This window comes from Pseudocercospora fijiensis, assembly GCF_000340215.1.
Source record: "Pseudocercospora fijiensis CIRAD86 unplaced genomic scaffold MYCFIscaffold_1, whole genome shotgun sequence".
NCBI classification, from domain to species: Eukaryota; Fungi; Ascomycota; class Dothideomycetes; order Mycosphaerellales; family Mycosphaerellaceae; genus Pseudocercospora; species Pseudocercospora fijiensis.
The window spans coordinates 5,028,638-5,047,105 of NW_006921532.1; the positions used below are offsets into that span (position 1 = coordinate 5,028,638).

Genomic DNA, 18,468 nt, shown 5'->3' on the forward strand with positions numbered 1-18,468 from the left:
ATCTTGTTCTACCTCTATACTACTGCTATAGTTCTACCTTAGTTCTACTACTAATAATGCCTGTCTAGGGTACCTTTTATACTGTTACCGGCGCTAACTATATAATACTATTAAAAGCATACGCATTCTGTAACTAATATAGTCTTAAGAACCCTAATCTACTAACTAAGCGATTTGTACGCGAGCCGTTAGTAGCAGCCGTAGCTACTGCCGCTACTACTACGAGTTTAACTGCGAGTATAGTACGAGGCTTTAATACGTTCCCTTCTCTACCTAAGGCGGCGAATACTATACGCAATACTACTATTTAGTAGTATAAGCCAACTTCTCGACTAAATACTAGATCTCGGAGCCTCTCGCAACGTCTACTAATACCTATACAACTCTTAAAGGAGCTAACAAAGGTATTATTTACCTGCCGCTATTTAGTTTTTAGCTAGCGAGTAGAGGTTTCTCGTAGAGGTAGAGTTGACCTATAGGAATATAATTAGCTAGTCCTATAGACTTCTATTACTAATATCTAGTCTAATAAAGACTTCGAAGAAGCTAATATATTACTTATAGACTAGGTTCTTAGTCGGATTAACGCTAAGAACCTACCGCAAGGTAGCGTCTATTAGGTCGACGACTATACGGACTACTTCTTCTATACTAATTTCGATAATAAGCGCTTATTACTAGATAAAGTCGCTTCTAAAGTACTCGGCCTAGGACTAGTTAAAGAGGCTCTTATACTCTTTAAACCGTAAATAGGAGGGAAAGCAATAAAGCAGCTACTAATCTATTACCTTAAAATCTATATCTAATAATAGCGGAAGCTATAGTAATAAAGGCAACTAAAGCGGAAGCACCGGCTAAGTACTCCTACTACGAGTAGTAGCGCGAGTGCTATAGCGAGTTAGGACGGGGTTGTTCTATCTATAGAGATTAAGTAAGAGAAGCTATAGAAGGAGAAGATAATCGATATAAAAAAGCCGCCTAAGTTTATTAACCTAAGCGGCGAGGATACCGCGAGGCTACCGCGAGTTACGCCTATTCTAAAAGAGTCGAGCGAAGCTAAGGACTAGCAAGATAGTTAGCAAGATAGTTAGCAAGATAGCTAGTAAGAAGGCTAGTAAGGCTAGTAAGGCTAGTAAGGTTAGTAAGGTTAGTAAGGTTAGCAAGGTTAGCAAGATAGCTAGCAAGATAGCTAGTAAGATAGCTAGTAAGATAGTTAGAGCGGATAGAAGAGTTAGAAGCTAAAGCGTACTTAGAAGCTAGTTAATCTATTATCTATAGAGATACGATCGAAGAAGAAAGGAAATTGAAATATAGACTCGCTATAGACTCGCTATAGACTCGCTATAGACTCGCTCCTTAAATATTATCTACTAGTAGCTCGCGATCGCTATTTAGATATAGCTCCTTCTATATCGTATATATATCCTTAGACTTAATAATAGCCTTATTCTTAAGCTATTTAAACTACGAGAGGCAATATCCTTCTAACTTATCGAACCTAGCTTCTAATACCTTAATCTTTGCCTCTAGTTTAGTATTCTTTGCCTCTACGGCCTCGACTCGCGCCTATATCGCGGCTAGCTCGCTGTTTCTATCGTCTTCTTTAACCTCTTCTATACTAGCCGTATAGCTAGACTTGCCCTTATACTTATAATAAGCGTAGATACGCTCGCCTTTAGTATTAAGTATACGACACTTAAAGTTATTAGAGCGTATACAGTAGTAGTATAGCGCTAGTATAAGCTTGCTAGAGTCCGTTTCTATAATAATTCTAGTAGCCTTATATTTCCGTAGTCTGTTTAATACTACCTTCTTTTTATCCGGTATCGCTATCTAATCGAGTAGCTCTTACTATATCTACGCGCTATAGTACTAGAAATCGTAGGTATTTATAGTCGTAGGGCGTCGAAGTCTAGAGCGAGTTAGTAGCGAGTCTATAGCGATACGCCTCGCGACTTACGATAAATATTCTCCTCCTTCTACTAGTAAGTACGCTACTAGTAAGTATGCTACTAGTAAGTACGCTACTAAAGTTAAAGCTAAAGCTGCTAAAGCTACGCTAAGAATAAGGTCTCGCGGAATACTAGTTATAGCGGCTGCTACTATCGGTATCGGTATCGCTATCGCTATTAGTATTATCGATAGAAGAAGAATATTACAAGGTAAGGCGCGAAAGTGTAGCGAGTCTAAGTAAGGTTTGTCGCGACAATAGGCATAGTAAGGTTAGTAAGGAAGGCGTAATAGGACAATGGACTAAAGTGAAGCCAACCCTCCATTAACAATCTAGTATATATGGAGCTCCGTCTCGCGGCAGTGCAGGGTGGCGGGCTTGGCCTTGGCATCGGCGAGACCCTCGGACGTGGATATGACCTGGCTTGGATGCATCATGCATCGCACGCTCGGCTACCATCCGCCATCGACCCCCAGCGCTTCTCTCCAGCGCACGACAATTTTCATAGACTGCGGAAGCTCCGTACAATACGGAGTCGCGCCTGCGCCTGCGCCTGCGCCTGCGCCTGGGACTGGCATTGCCATCGGCATCGGCATTCACTGAGAGACGCACTTTCACGATGGCGACGCTCTTGCGTAGGCCGCAGAATCTGGCGCGCTCATCACGACAGCTGCTTGAAGCTGCCTCGCTGTCCAGAGCACTCGCCTCCCGCCCTGCCTGTCTTCCGCGACCGTCGTACGCATACACACACGTTCGAAGTCGGCAGTACTCAACCGATCCCAAGCAGAATGACGAGACGCCAGGTGAGCCGCCCAAGGCCAAGGGCATGGAGCAACTCTACTCCAAAGAATCGCCCATGTCGTCTGGACCACAGCCTCCAAACCAGAAACCTGACGGGAAGAATGATGCGCCACTTCCCGGACGAGTCAAGCTAAATGCCCAGGAGATCAAGATGATGGAGGATAGCTTCGCACTTGTCAAGAAGGGCATGCCTGCGTTCATGACCAAGGACATCGATTCCGCGTTGGAGCGTATGAAGCGCGAAGGCATTCCTTCAGAGCTAAAGGAGACGATCGAAGAGGTGCAAAAAGAAGGCATGTCGCCCGCAAGAGCAGCGAAGCTGTGGCGCATGGTGGCTCAGATGGCAAGGCAGACCGCTGAGGCCGAGTTCAATGAGAAATTCGGTGAGGCGAAGCAGAAGACTGGCGACGACCCTGGGCCGGCGGGTGCGAGTGCGGGTGGGGGTGGAAAAAAAGAGGACGGAAAGAAGAAGGGCAAGCAGGGCGACGACATGTTCAAAAACGTCACCGAGATCAAGTTCGACCTCTCAAATTTCCTGGTGTCAAGTTTCGTTGCATATCTGCTATACCGACTGGTGGTGCCAAGCGAGAACAGTAGAGAAATCACATGGCAGGAGTTCCGGAATACTTTCTTCGACAAGGGCCTTGTAGAGAAGCTGGTGGTAGTCAACGGGAACAGGGTTCGGGTATACTTGCACCGCGAGAGCGTCGCATCAATGTACCCCGAGTCGCCTGCAGCACAGCAAGGATTCTTCTACTATTTCAGCATTGGCTCGGTTGAAGCATTCGAACGGAGGGTGGACGAGGCACAGAATGAACTTGGAATTCCTGGATCGGAGAGAATACCTATCTCGTACCATGAAGAGGGTAGCTGGTTCAACACCGTTCTCGCCTTTGGTCCCACATTGCTTTTCATCGGCGCCATCTTCTACTTGTCGCGACGAGCAGCTTCTGGAGCTGGTGGTGGACAAGGTGGCATCTTTGGCATGGGTCGGAGCAGAGCCAAGAAGTTCAACCACGAGACCGACATCAAGGTCAAATTCTCTGACGTCGCCGGAATGGATGAAGCTAAAGTCGAGATTATGGAATTCGTCAGTTTCCTCAAAGAGCCTGGCGTTTACCAAAGGCTTGGTGCTAAAATACCACGCGGTGCTATCCTTTCTGGACCCCCTGGTACCGGTAAGACCCTCCTGGCCAAGGCTACTGCAGGAGAATCTGGAGTACCTTTCTTCTCCGTCTCTGGTTCCGAGTTCGTAGAGATGTTCGTGGGTGTTGGGCCTAGCCGTGTGAGAGATCTGTTCGCAAACGCCCGGAAGAACACACCTTGCATCATTTTCATCGACGAAATCGATGCCATCGGCAAAGCACGAGCAAAGCAGTCATTTGGAGGTGGCAATGATGAACGAGAAAGTACGCTTAACCAGATCCTTACTGAGATGGATGGTTTCAACACATCAGAGCAGGTGGTTGTACTTGCAGGTACGAACCGAGCCGATGTGTTGGACAAGGCGCTTATGCGACCTGGACGTTTCGATCGACAAATCGCAATCGACCGACCAACTATGGAGGGCAGGAAGCAGATTTTCGGTGTGCACTTAAGAAACATTGTCACAAACGAGGATCTGGAGCATCTCAAGGGTCGTTTAGCAGCTTTGACCCCTGGTTTTGCTGGTGCAGATATCGCCAATTGTGTCAACGAAGCTGCTCTTGTTGCAGCTCGATCCAAGGCGGACTCTGTCACCATGCAGCACTTCGAACAAGCTATTGAGCGTGTCATTGGTGGCCTCGAAAAGAAGAGCTTGGTGCTCACTCCAAAGGAGAAGAAGACCGTCGCATACCACGAAGCTGGCCACGCCATTTGTGGTTGGTATTTCCAATACGCAGACCCTCTCCTCAAGGTCAGCATCATTCCTCGTGGTCAAGGCGCACTTGGATATGCTCAATACCTGCCCGGAGGTGGTAATGATGCTGTTCTTATGAACGTGAAGCAGCTCATGGATCGCATGGCCATGACATTGGGTGGTCGTGTGAGTGAAGAGCTTCACTTCGACACTGTCACCAGTGGTGCAAGTGACGACTTCAACAAGGTCACTCGCATGGCAACTGCTATGGTGACTAAGTGGGGAATGTCAAATCTTGGATACATCTACTATCCAGACTCTTCCGAAAGCGCTGAAGCTCAGCTTCAAAAGCCATTCTCAGAGGACACTGCAAAGGCAATCGATGCTGAGGTCAAACGAATCGTTAATGAAGCATACAAGCAGTGTCGTCAACTCTTAGAAGAAAAGAAGCACGAGGTCGTCATTGTTGCGGAAGAATTGCTGTCCAAGGAGATGCTCAGCCGGGACGACATGGTTCGACTACTTGGCCCTAGGCCATGGGAGGATCCAGGCGAGTTCTCCAAGTACTTCGGTGGTGGTCCCATGGGCCCAGCGCCGGGAACACCTGGAGCTGAACCCGGTTCTATCGATCAGCCAGGAGGAGGCAACCTGCCTCCACCTTTACGCGGTCCTGGTGGTGAGGAACCAGCGCCTACGCTTTATCAGCAGTTCCAGAACAGACCGAGCCAAAGATAGGAGCCAATGTATTTGTAAAGCATATTCAGTTTGTACATAAAACAAAGCCCAGCAATTGGAAGACTGGGCTGGTGCGAAGAGGATCTCAAGCATGAAGCATGGCGAAGGCGCTCGGAGAACTAGAAAGGCAAGAGAAGAAAAGAGGTAAAGATAAGCTGTCAGGCATCATGATAGACAGCCAGTGCAATGTACACTCCACTACACACCCTCAAAATTCTATCCTGTCCCCAACATAAACATACTTCTGTCTCACTACTCGTACACTGGTAGAATTCCCACAGTTCCCTCCCCACCGGTGATCTACGGCGTCTTCGGCCGCGGTACCTCATTCTTAGAAATTATATACCAAGCGTGAATCACGCCAGGAATCCAGCCCAAAATCGACAGCAAGATGTTGATCAAAAAGTCCGCGCCGCATCCGACTTTTAAGAATACTGCGAGGGGTGGAAGGAAGAGTGCTGTTTTTTTTTAATAAAGTCAGTATGGAAGAAAAAGTTTGGGTAAGTTGGCTGGTTTGAAATGGGATGGGACTTGCCGAGGAAGTAGAGGAGGACGTTTCCTGTTGATGAGGGCATCTTCGAAGGTCTGGGCGATGATTATCGCGAAAAGTTTGGATGGGGTTGTTGCTTTGTTTTGCTTGGAGAGCTTCTGAGACTTTTGTGTTGTTTGATTGAGTGACTTTTGTTGCTGTCTCACGTTGATTTTGGAGGTTTTCTTATTTGACAGTGCATGTGTATATATATACGTGTGCAGTCCTGTTCGGCGTCCGGGTTCCTGTCAAGAAGGATGACGTTTTTTTGCTCGTTTGGCGTCGTCAGCCACATGCAGCTGCAGGGTTGACGAGCGCCAGTGCTGCCACCATGCTTGTCGTTGAAGCACCAATTAGAAGGAGAATCCATGCATGGTTCACTCGGCTCAGGGCTGTGCCTGAATATCTTGCTCGCTAGCCACATTTTAATGTTACAAAGATATTATACCTATCACACATCTCTTCCTCGCAAAGATCTGAGCCACAGCATGGCTGTACAATGAGATGTGTCCATCATGCGATATATGTGGTGGCAATTCAGCCTCACCGCTCTTCATCTGCACTAACATCTTCTTCATCCTCAGCTTCGTCGCCTTCTTGCGCTGCATCCTTGGCTTTCTCCCTAGCAGCTGCAGAACTTCCACCTTTCTTCGAACCATGGCGCTTGACGAGGTGTTCTATAGGACACCCCTCCTCCCAATTGGCGCTCGTGGTGCCGGTAATCGCTCTGCACCGAGGACACACTTTGCCGTGCTTGATGAGAAGTTGATGGAGCGGGTATTTGAACTCGTCAGGAATGCGAGCATCACAGTGAGAGTAAGTCGTGTTTCTGTCGACCTTGGGCTCGCCTTTCTTGACGGACTTTGGGACCCACCCAAGGTATTGGCACAGACGAAAGACGTGTGTGTCGACGGCAAAAGAGGGCCGCTGTAGGCAGAAGAGTGCCACACATGATGCTGTCTTTGGTCCAATGCCAGGAAACGACAACATCTTCTCAATAGCCTCGTTGGTGCTCAGAAGATGGAGGTGATCGAGAGAAATGACGTTTTGCTTCGCCTTTGCAATCTCTTCCTGTTTCTCACTTTCAGGCTCATGCTCAGCTCCGGCTGGATCGCCCGATGGACTGGTCAACGCACTCCTGCGCTCCTGGTTCTCTTCGTAAGCCATCTGCAGTATCTCTTGTATATCTTTTGACTTGATCTTAGCCAAACCACCGCGTTCGATAGCTTTAAAGACTTCGTGGTTGGGGGCGCGCCGAACAGCATCCCAGTCAACACTTCCTTTGCCAATGCCCTCCTTCAGTGTGCCGAATCGGGCAACTAGACCTTGAAATGCAGTGCTTGAGTTTTTATTCGTCGTGTTTGCACTAAGTCGGGTTCGAATCAAAGCATCGAGAACGGAAGGCACTTCTCCACAGCCAGCGACATCGAGAGAGGGCGGCGGAACGGCGTTCGGCACAATGACTTTTCCATGTTTCTTCTCAAGTATTCGTACAACTTCTTCGCATTCTTCTGGCGTGGGACGCAAAAAGTCCGGATATGGAGAAACACCAGGAGTCAAGCCGTAATTTGCCTTCTTGGGCGTCCTCTTGGAAGGGGTGGCTTTAACATCTTCTTCTTCTTCTTCTTCTTCTTCAACCTTCACTTCTGGATCGAGCTTCTCAAAGGGATCTGAGCGCTTTGATCGTTTCTGAGGCCGAGTACTTGCAAGGTCTTCTGTCTCCTCAAGGCCAGGTGTAGGTAAAGCTGTGCCAAGGTTATGTGGCAAATCATTGACGTCTCCCTCTTCCTGCTTGCTGGGCTTCCGTGAACGCTTTCGGCTCGAGTTCGCGGGAGTACTGGGAACTTCCTCTTTCACATTGCCACTTTTACCTGTATTCGATCTAGCTCTTCTGGATCCCTTCTTGGAGACGTCCGGAGTAGCAGGCGGGCTTGATAATTGTTGTGGTTCCTGAGTCACAGCATCGTTATAAGCTCTGGCAGTCGATGACCGAGTGGCCCTCGGCATGTTGCTGGTATTCCTGAGTCGGTGCGTTGTCTGGCAGTTGTTCTCAATTCGGTGCTTCACGTCTGATGTGGAAGTGCTTTCAGATGGTCGTGTGTCTCCAAAAGCAGAAGTCATGACGCCGTACCCCTGTCGAGATCGCCAAGGCCGGGTCTGTGCTCAGATCCTTCCAGAGCCCATCATCGCGGCTTCCCATTACTCTTCATCGCATAGAACCGCGATCGATGTGCGTCTTTCATACACGAGGAAATCACCGACGAGCCGTCGCACAGACTACAATACCAGAGCACTTCAAAAGCTTGACGTCGTCTGCAGACACCAAGGCGTTCCCGATCTGAACCTGGAGTCTGGACCACGCCACGGGCTTCGCGCCGGGAGCATCGTGGTGGCTTCGTTCAGGAAACTTTAAAGCAACATTGTACGCGCAGCAAGCACCGACAAAGCTAGTACCAGCTAGTTCTGGGGGGGGGTAGGTGATTATCATGGTAGTCTGGATGCTACACGCTATTGATGTTGTGGCCTTTCAACATACTATGCTGCGCCAAGTCTCTGCAGTCGAGGTCAACGACTTCAAATTGGTTGGACTCTTCGAGACTGCTCTTCGGCCCGCCTATGACAGAGAGACTGCATCTTTGGAGGTCGAGTGTCATTGAGTCGGCGAGGCTGGAATTTCCTCTGCGGCATGGCCTGCAGACATCCAGCTACGTGCGGGCGACATAACTCTAAGTGCCTTTATACCCTCAGTAGTCTCTATGTTCGCACGAGCAGCGGTGAAGCTATATAGACTTCGCCTAGGACTCTACCAACCTAGCCATGCTTATAATTATAAGCAGTTATTAGAAGATTTTAGTGCCTAGCCGATTAGCCCTATATATAATTTCCGAGGCATTCCTTCGTAGATAACCAGATCTAAGAAGTGTTAATATTGCTAGCTAAAACAGGCATTCCGCGGATACTAGGGTCTCTAACCTTATATCGTCGAAACCTAATAGTATAGGGCCTATTTTCTATATAGGAGGTATTGCTAAAGTCGCTATAGCTATCTATTATTACTATAATACTTATTAACTTATTTAATCTAGCTCTTTAATCTAGCTCTTTAATCTAGCTTTTTAATCTAGCTCTTTAATATAGCTTATCTTATCCCTATTTCTATAACCTATTAACTACGCTATTCGCTATTTAGTCCGTTAACCTAAGGCTCCTTTATACCGAAAAAACAGTTTAAACAGATATAGCCCTTTGTAACTAACTTCTAGGAGAAATATAAGGGCGCTCGTTATAAGGATAGGTTGTCGTAGCGGACGATATACTACTATCGTTATCGGCGTAACTTTAATCGCAATCGAGAGCTAGGTATTAGTATCTATAAGGTAGAGTTTTATAAGAACCTATACGACGCGTCGATAGCTATAATCGCGGTATTCGATCGGAAGGCGGATAAGGAGCCTCGTAGCTATAAGATCGCTCGAGGAGGCCGCGATTCGGCGTATAGTAATAATAATATCTATAGTTATACGATAGACTATATAGTAAGGTTATTAGGAAGAGGATAGTAGCGAACAATTAGAGACGAAGGGAAGACAGTTAAGAAGGAAGAGAGGACGAATAGAAAGCACTATATATAAGGGCAGAGGAGGTACTAAAGGCAGAAGATAGAAGAACCCCTAAGAGGGTATATAGGATAATAATTTTAGAACTCCTTAGAGGACTAAAAGCAATCTACAACTAGGCAAGCTACGTAATTATAAAGGTAGCTAATATAGTCGTAGCAAAGATTACGAAGAAACAATAGGAGACAAGCCTAAACTACCGTACCTAGGTAGCAGTAGCTAGTTAGGAGGCGCTAAAACCCCTAAGGACAGTAGTTCGAGTCTATATTACGGACCTATAAGAGCAAAAGGAAATCTAAGGACTTATAGGGAAAGAGATTGTAGAAAGAATTATAGTTAAAGAGGTAATTAGGGCTAGGAACGAAGGTAAAGGGGTAATTAAGCTATTTATAGCATAAGAGCAAGACAAAAAGAAGCTAGAAACACAAAAAGAATAGATAACTAAGATAGGGAAAACAGCAAAGGTCTCCTAACAGCAATTCATAATTATAGCCTATAGTATAATAAGAAGCTTTAAGGAAGAATAGGATATTAAGAGCCTATAGAGACAAAACTAAGCTATATACCTAGGCCTAAAGATTACAAAAGTGGTATAGATTAAAAGGAAAATCGAAGAGACTAAGAAGCAGTCTTCCCTAATTATCTAGGTAGGGAGTGCAGAGCAGGCTAATATAGTGCTAGACTAAGGGTTGTTCTAGGACTTTAAAAGATTAGAAATAGAGATATATAGAAGCAACTATAGGATAATACAGTGCTTTAAATGTTAACACTATAGACACTTAGTAGCTAAATACATAAAGACAACTAACACCTGCTCCTATTATATAGAGGAGCACTAGATCAAAGAATACAAAGCATATAAGGGAGAAGCAAGGTATATATACTACACTAAAAGACACCCCTCTTAGGCGAAGGAATGCCTAGTAAGAATATAGGCAGCTAGGAAAGCGAAGGAAGCTAGAATTAATATACTAAAAAGATATATAATAAGCTAGGGCAGCTAGGTATAGAAGCAACCTAGCTAAGTACTACAAAAGAGGTCTAGGCAAGATAATAGGTTCACATTTAGGGCCTTACTAGTACAAGAGAGCTACTAGTAACTAGGGAGACTAAGATACCTTAACATTGCAGGAAAGGAAGTAGGGCAGACAAAGCTTAGTCAAATATTGGTCTAAAGTAAGGGGAGACTAAAGGAAAACTTATAGGGAAATAATATAGATAAAACCTAATAAACATTACAACATTACTAAACATTATATAGTACAATATTAATAAGAGCAAAGACAAGGTACAGAGGAGCTTCCTTTAAGTACTAAACCCAAAAGAATATTATATTATTACAATCTAAGAGCCCTAGCTTAACCTATATACAAAGAGACTAGTAATAGTTAAAGACCTAAGATACTACCTAATTATCTACAACTAGGGAGCCCTAAGGATATGCATCTATATTAGTAAGGAGATAGATATAGAAACCTAGTAGGCTATACTATAGGAGGATAGGGACCTAACATTAGTTTAAGTAGAGACATCCTAAGGTATACTCTAAGTCTACTATATATACAACCTACTACTAGACTCAAGAAGCAGTACCTAACTAAAAACCCTAGAAAGACTACCTAGAGTTATCTAGGGGAACACCTACTAAATCCTACTTAGGGATTTCAACCTCTACTATCCCCTCTAGGGCTTAGACTTTACCCTAGCTTACTACTTCCTAGTAGGAAGACTAATTGATATATTAGAGAGGGAAGGAATAGAAATTGTTACCCTAAAGGGACTAATTACTTAGGAGGCAAGAGGAAGCAGTAGTATACTAGACCTATACTTTGCATTATATTAGATTAGGAATAGGATTACAAGATACAGGGTCAACTAGGAACTAGAAGAATTATTAGACTACTTCCCGGTATAGATTAAGCTAAATGTCTAAGCTAATTAGGAAAGGGAACTAGAGGAGAAGCTCAACTAGAAAGGTACCTAATAGGGTAGGATTAGGGAGGAATTAGAAAGGGACCTAAAACTAGAGGAACTCTTAACAAAGCATCTACTAAGGCTAGAGGACATTAACAAGGCAGTAGAAGAACTAATAGGAATCCTAAAACAGGTAGCTAGAAAGCATACCCTAGCAAAGAAACATTCACTATACTAGCAACTATACTAGACTAGTAAGTATATAAGGAAGGTTAAAGTAGCAAGGAAGGCTAGGAGATAGTAGATATAAACCTATACCTAGGAAGCATAGGACAACTATAATAAAGCCTACTAGGAAAAGAAGATCTAGATTAAGAAAGATAAGATACAAGAATAGAGATCTATAATAGGAATGATTATAAAGAAACTAGAGGAGATATAGAGGATAGCTAAATAGGTAAGGAGACCTAAATAGGACAAGGATATACTACTACAATTCCCGGACATAATAGACTAATAAGGACAAATGCAGACTATAATAGAAGGGAAAGCAAGAGCCCTAGGCTACTACTTCTTCTATAGAGAAGTATAAGCAGACCTATTAGACATAAAGGAGAAAGAATAAGAGACTCTACTACTAGGTACACTAAGAGACACCTAGGTCAAACCCGAAACTATTAAAAGGATCCTAAAGAAAATTCTAGGCAATAAGGCACTAGGAGAAGACAAGATCTATAACAAACTCCTAAAAGCATATAGGAAGGGGCTAGCCCTAGCACTAGCTAATATCTTTTTATAAAGCCTAGCACTAGGACACTACCTAAGACTATTTAGGAAGTCCCTAACGGTAGTGCTAAGGAAGCCCTAAAAGGAAGACTATATATAGCTTAAGGCCTATAGACTAATAGCCCTACTTAACACAATAGGTAAGGTACTAGAAAAAATTGTCGCTAAAAGGCTAACAACCTTTGCCGAGGAAAGGAATATCCTTCCTAAAGGCTAGATAGGAGGAAGAAAGAAGAGGTCAATACTAATAGCTATAGAACTAATTATAGAACAGATTAAGCATATCTAGTACTATAGTCAAAACTAGATAGCAACCCTCCTCTCCCTTAATATCTTAGGAGCCTTTAACAATGTCTCCTATAAAAGGCTCCTATATATACTTAAATAGAAAGCTATACTAAACTAGATAGTCTAATTCATCTAGTCCTTCCTATAGAAAAGATTAATACAGCTTATTCTAGGCAAATTCAAATTAGACCTAATACTAACTAAAAAGGGAATCCCCTAAGGATTAATACTCTCCCTAATCCTCTTCCTTATCTTTATAGTAGACCTACTCCTACTCCTAGAATCAAACAATATATTAGTATTAGGGTTTGTAGATAACACAAACATCCTAGCCTAGTCTAAGACAATAGAAACCAACTGCAAGATCCTAGAAGAGAAGCACTAAGAGTATAAAAAATAGGTAAGGAGGTATAGAGCAAAATTCGCCCTAGAAAAGTACTAGCTTATCTACTTTAGTAAGGCTAAATCAACCTACAATATAAAGCAATCAATCACTATCTAAGGCTTTAAAACCTAACTATTAGCAGAGCTTAGGGTACTAGGGATCTAGCTAGATCCAAAACTGAATTAGGGACTATAAGTAAAGAAGGCAAAGTAGAGGGTAGATGCTAATATACAATCTATCAATAGGCTTATAGCCTCTATATAGGGGGCTATATTCGAGAAAGCCAAAGTTATATACAAAGCAATTGTTAAGCTAGCAATGCTATATAGAGTATAGATATAGACAGCCTAGGAGAAAACACTAAAGAGGATTAAGCAACCAGTTAGCAGGTCCTAAACCTAAAGCCTAAAGAAAATCCTAGGAGCATACAAAACTATACTAACAAGGGTAGTAGAAATAGAATTAGGGATCCTACTAGTTAAACAATACTTTAAGGGACTAAGACACTAATATATAGTAAAGACAATAGAATACCTAGCCTAATAGACTATTCAAAAGGCACTAGATAAGATAAAAGCCTAATGCATTAGGACTAGGAGGCGAGACAGACTATAAATGACTCCCTAGAAAGCTAAAGACCTAGAGCAATATAGAGTCTTAACAAGAGAAATGCTAGAGAAAGAGCTTTAGGGACCAAATACAAGGCTAAAGGAAGACAAACCAAAGGGAGAGAAACAAAGCCTAGTAGAATTAATTGCTAGATACCTATAGGAGTAGGAATAGAACAAAACATAAGTTAGACTAGGAACCCTAAAGGCACTAATCAAATTTGGTTAATACAACTACTAGCTCTATAAGGACCTAAATAGGGCCGAGGTAAGCCTAGCTATCTAAATCAGATCTAAACATATTAGACTCAGATCTTACCTATTTAGAAGAAACGTCCTAGGAATTGAAAGCAGAGCTTACTAATATAGCTACTAATCTTAGAACCCTAAGCATATACTGCTAGTCTGCCCTTAATAGTTAGAAGGTAGAAGTAATTAGAGACTAAAAGCAATAGAAAGGGAATACGATAAGCTAATCTAGAGCAAAGAAGACCTAAAGAGGATAGTAAAGTAGATTATTAAATAGGGATTTATACAACAATTCGCACTAGTAAGGGAAACTAAGGAGTAGATAAGAAGGAGGGAAGAAGAAGGGGAAAGAAGGGCAGGGCAGTAGGCAAGGTAGTTAGAGGGTAACAACTATAATACTAGTATACCCTAGAGGAAGGAAAACAGGGAAACGAGGAAGATCAACACTTATAAATAGGACAGGAGGGAGGTTTTTACTAACTAAGTTAGTTTCCTACCTAAAACAATATATAGAAACAGACCTATATAGGCCGAAAGGCACTACAATAGGCAAATGAAATATCTATCTATCTATATAGTAAGGTTAATATAGTAGATTAAGTCGTATTACGAAGCTAACTAGACTAGCTATAGGATATAAGGGCTTCTAGTAATAGCCTCCGGGTTGTTATCGAATACCTAATAGATTAGTATAACTATAAAACGGCTTATGTATTCTACCTGCTAAAGGAGGGTACTAATATAGGTCGTCTTGCTATTATTAGAGCGTACCGTGCAAAGAAAGGTATTATAAAGTAGTCTGCAAAGAAGAATATAAAGAGGGTGTCCCTAACTAAGAAGGGCAATATTCGATTATAGCTAGACAACCTTAATCGTTATCTCGGCCCTCTTATAGACGATATTATAGGCGCAAGACTCTCCTATAAGGCTCTCTCTATCGAATAGAGGCATTCTAGTATAAGGGTGTTATATAGCAGGCCGACTAGTAGCGTAAGTTGCTAAATAGTAGTATTACTAGTAATGTAGGTTCCTATTTCTTCGGAGCTAGTAGTACCTTAGGCATTAGCTTTCCGGCTCTCTTCCTAATACACAAATTTCGATAGCAACGAATAACTGTCTATATATAGTTATTTCTCTTCGATGCGACCTACAAAACGTCCGACAATAACTTCTACCTATTTATAGTCTATATCCGTAATGCCTTCGGCTCCTAAATGCTAGGGGGGCATATGTTGCTATAGAGCTAGCGAGCAAAGCTAATTAAGGCTAGGCTTTAAGTATTAAAGAAATAGGCACCCGGCTAGAAGCCTATAGTAGCTATAACTAACGACTCGGCTTAAGAACAACGCGCTATTCGACTAGCATTTAAAGAGGAGGCTATAACTATATATCTCTATTAACGATACGCTAAAGAGACCTTCCTACGATACTTCCCCGAGAAGCAGTATCTATAGGTTTAGCGGCTGTTTTCCTATGCGATTTACTACGCCTATAGCGACGCAGAAGTTATCGATACTATCGATAGAATCGTATAGGAATTAAGAGACAAATACGCCTCGGATAAATAGGTGCAATACCTCCTTAATAACTAGCGTAAGAAGTCGTATCTATAGGCGACTTAGGTACGGCTAGGAAGCCCTCTTTTAATGTAGGTCCGGACAACATCGCCTCTTAAGGGCTATTATAACGCTATTAAATACGATAAGAGGAAAGAGATAGTCTAGCTGTCTATATATAGCACTATAGTCGAGCTAATAACAATCGACGCTCGATTATTATAGAAGGCAGACCTTTAACTATACTAGGTTAGAAAATCTACTAACTTCTAGAAGGTTAAAGAGATGCTATTCTTCGAGCGGCTTCAACCTCTAGCGGCTTAGGACCTTGTTAGAAAGCAGCTATTAATCGCAGAAGAGTGTAAGGCAAAGGGCCTACCGACCTACTATAGCCTTATACTATATAATAGATAGGAGCCGGCTCCGGCTTACTGCAACTGCCTTCCGTAGTTTTAAACCTACCTACCTTGTTACTATATCCTTAGGTTCTACCTGTTTGTTACGCTATTAACACTCTAGCAATAACAGGTATACGTTAATTAGTATACTAGCTTCAATTCTATAAAGATAAGCCTATATTAGAAGCAGCGAGATAGCGATTAGTTATAGCTAGAAGGCTACGAAGACACGCGGAAGCTATAGACTATAGGAGATCTATATCTTCGTAATTTAAGGTCGTACTATAACGAGGCCGCCGAGGGCCTGTCTTAATACTTCTATTATATTCGCGACGATAAGACCGTTAATCTAGTAGTATACGATAGCTATATACGCGGCTTCCTTCGCAAGGTTAAGGACACGCTATATAGCCTTACTAACTACTCGATTACTAATTACTACGAGAGCGGCGCCCCTAAGGTTACTTTTATAAGTAAGCGGCTATAGTAGTAAACCTTATATCTTCTAGCGTAGCTAATGTTACGAGACGGTAGGGTTAGATAGAAGACGAGTTGTCGTACGGTTCTATCTAAGAGGTAGAAGGAAGCGTACGAGGAAGTATCCTCGCTAAGACTTAATGCCTTAGGCCGCAATAGCTAACCTAGGCGTCACTCCGTAATAGTATTCCCCTCCTTAATAAGGAGCTCCTACGACGCCTTAACGACGTGCAGTAGGCCTTTCTTAATGTCTATACTAATACTTAATATTATATCTAGTAATCCTTATTATACTAAGTCCTAGCGGGCAATACGGGCACCTTTACCGTCCGCGTACTTAACGAGCTTACTAGCGACGTTAGGTCCTGCTAGCGGGCCTATGCGACATTAAGCAAGGGCTAGGTTCTGTCTCAATTACTCGGTAGCGAGTCTTCTTAGCGTCGGAGGCTAGTATTAATGCGATAGCGGTTTACGGTAGAGAAGCATAGCCCTTTTGTATTACTAATAGTCTATACTACTCGGCTAGCAATAGCAAGTACTCCGCGGCGGCAGGCTTCAGTCGATATAGGTATCGCTAATAGTATTCGGCTACTAACTCTTCCGCACTAGGAAGGAAGTTATCCTATCGTTACTCTATCTCGGAGCTATCTTTCTACCTTGCCTTATACTAGATCTCGCTATCTTCCGCTTTTCTTAAGCTATAGATTTTTTCTAACTCCTACTCTTCTTCCGGTTCTTTACCTTCTTCTCGCGCAATTAAGACTAGTAGCGGGGCGTTAACTAGTTCTTAACCGGATAGAGGATCGTCGGCGGTAGCGCGTAGTATAACCGTATAAAAGACCGGGTAAAGCGACCGCATAGAATCTAGTAGGTTAAGCTTGTACGAACGGCGACCTACTGCTTTGTTAATAGCGAAAGGCCTAAGCTACTTCTTGTCTAGCTTCTTACTAGGGCGGTTAGTCTTTAGGTTCCTCGAGTCGAGCTAGACTAAGGTTCTAGGCTAGTAGTTAGCAGAGACTGTCCGGTAAGTGTTTGCCTTATTAGTATTAGTAACCTGCGTTAGCGTGTATAATGCCCTACACTCCTCGAGGACATCGCGTATCCGCTTAGCGAAGTTATCTACTACTTCGAGGTTAGGTAGCTACTACTTAGTAACCTACGGTCGTAGAATATCCTTAAACCCTATAAAAGGATATCGGCTAGTATTAGCGAAGAAGGGCGTTATACTAGTCGCAAAGGCGACGTAGTTATTTATAGCGAACTCGGCGAGCGGCAACTAAACAGACTAGTTATCTTGCTGCTAATAGCAGAAGACGCGTAGGTATTGCTCTAAAGTCTAATTAGTACGCTCCGATTAACTATTAGTTTCTAGATAGAATGTAGAAGAAACGTTCTATATAATACTAAGATTAGCGTAGAGCCGCTTAAAGAACGCACTAACGAATTGCGAACCCCGGTTACTAAATATAACCTTAGGTAATCCGTATAGTAGTAGGATGAAGTAAAAGAATAGCTAGGCTATATCTTTAGTATCTAATCGGTCGGTTAGCAATAAGCGGACTTACTTCGTTAGACAATCGGTTACTATTAGAATGTGCCTATAAGTTTTCTAGTTGCTAAGATGTTTATTCTAGCTTAGCGGGAGATCTACAATGTAGTCTAGGGTAATATTGTAAGGCGGAAGCCGAGGAGGCTTGGCGCCAAGCACGTAGCGACCCTAGCCTATAAGTGCGCCCGAGATCCACGCTTAGTAAGCGCGGATACTTCCGATCTTTTGTCGCGGCGTAAGACGCTAGTAAACGGGCGCACTAGTGCAGCGGTCTGACACAGTATTCGCGCTTTACGGTCTGCAGGTTAAGGTCGCGCGTTCGATTCTCGGCGTGCGTTCTTAGCCGACCAGGCTGATCCTTGGCAGACGCGGCTTCGGAGGTGCCTAATTGCCTCAGGCGCGCGACTCGGCTGCAGGCGCACCTGCCTTAGAGGGGTCAGCTTATAGGCTTGTTTGTTTGTTTGTTAGATTGCGACGCAATTCTGATTGGATGCTTGGCTGCACGTTCGGGTACGGGGCATCAGATTTCATTGGCTCGGCTGCACGTTCGGGTGCGGGGCATCAGATTTCATTGGCTGCTCGGCTGCACGTGCGGGTGCGGGGTATGCCAAGGCTGACTGGCTGCAGGGCCGCAGCCAAGAAAAGGGAAGCGCGTGTAAGGCGGAAGCCGAGGAGGCTTGGCGCTAAGCACGTAGCGACCCTAGCCTATAAGTGCGCCCGAGATCCACGCTTAGTAAGCGCGGATACTTCCGATCTTTTGTCGCGGCGTAAGACGCTAGTAAACG

At 43.6% G+C, this 18,468-nt stretch overlaps 3 protein-coding genes across 3 annotated transcripts; 1 reads left to right on the forward strand and 2 right to left on the reverse strand.

Annotated features, from left to right (window-relative positions):
* Positions 1–2,570: 2,570 nt before the first annotated feature.
* Positions 2,571–6,013, forward strand: MYCFIDRAFT_55355 (uncharacterized protein; the record flags this gene model as incomplete). Its single annotated transcript, XM_007921955.1, has 2 exons — positions 2,571–5,327; positions 5,865–6,013. One exon carries the CDS (start codon positions 2,571–2,573, stop codon positions 5,325–5,327), a length of 2,757 nt encoding a protein of 918 aa, XP_007920146.1. The 3' UTR covers positions 5,865–6,013.
* On the reverse strand, positions 5,483–6,013 carry MYCFIDRAFT_181233 (uncharacterized protein). Its single transcript, XM_007923248.1, has 2 exons — positions 5,863–6,013; positions 5,483–5,785 (listed from the first exon to the last, which is right to left on the reverse strand). The coding sequence occupies exons 1-2, from the start codon at positions 5,900–5,902 to the stop codon at positions 5,628–5,630; spliced, it is 198 nt and encodes a 65-aa protein (XP_007921439.1). The 5' UTR covers positions 5,903–6,013; the 3' UTR covers positions 5,483–5,627.
* Positions 6,014–6,399: 386 nt separating this feature from the next.
* On the reverse strand, positions 6,400–7,863 carry MYCFIDRAFT_25275 (uncharacterized protein; the record flags this gene model as incomplete). The annotated part of the gene is made up of 2 exons (XM_007921496.1): positions 6,400–7,443; positions 7,495–7,863. 2 exons carry the CDS (start codon positions 7,861–7,863, stop codon positions 6,400–6,402), a joined length of 1,413 nt encoding a protein of 470 aa, XP_007919687.1.
* Between the last annotated feature and the right edge of the window lie 10,605 nt (positions 7,864–18,468).

Excerpts from the sequence above, each read along its gene's own strand:
- MYCFIDRAFT_181233 (XM_007923248.1), bottom strand. The coding sequence starts at position 5,902 with ATGCCCTCATCAACAGGAAACGTCCTCCTCTACTTCCTCG. Across the intron at positions 5,786-5,862 it reads CGTCCTCCTCTACTTCCTCG|CACTCTTCCTTCCACCCCTC; the intron begins GCAAGTCCCATC and ends AAAAAAAAACAG.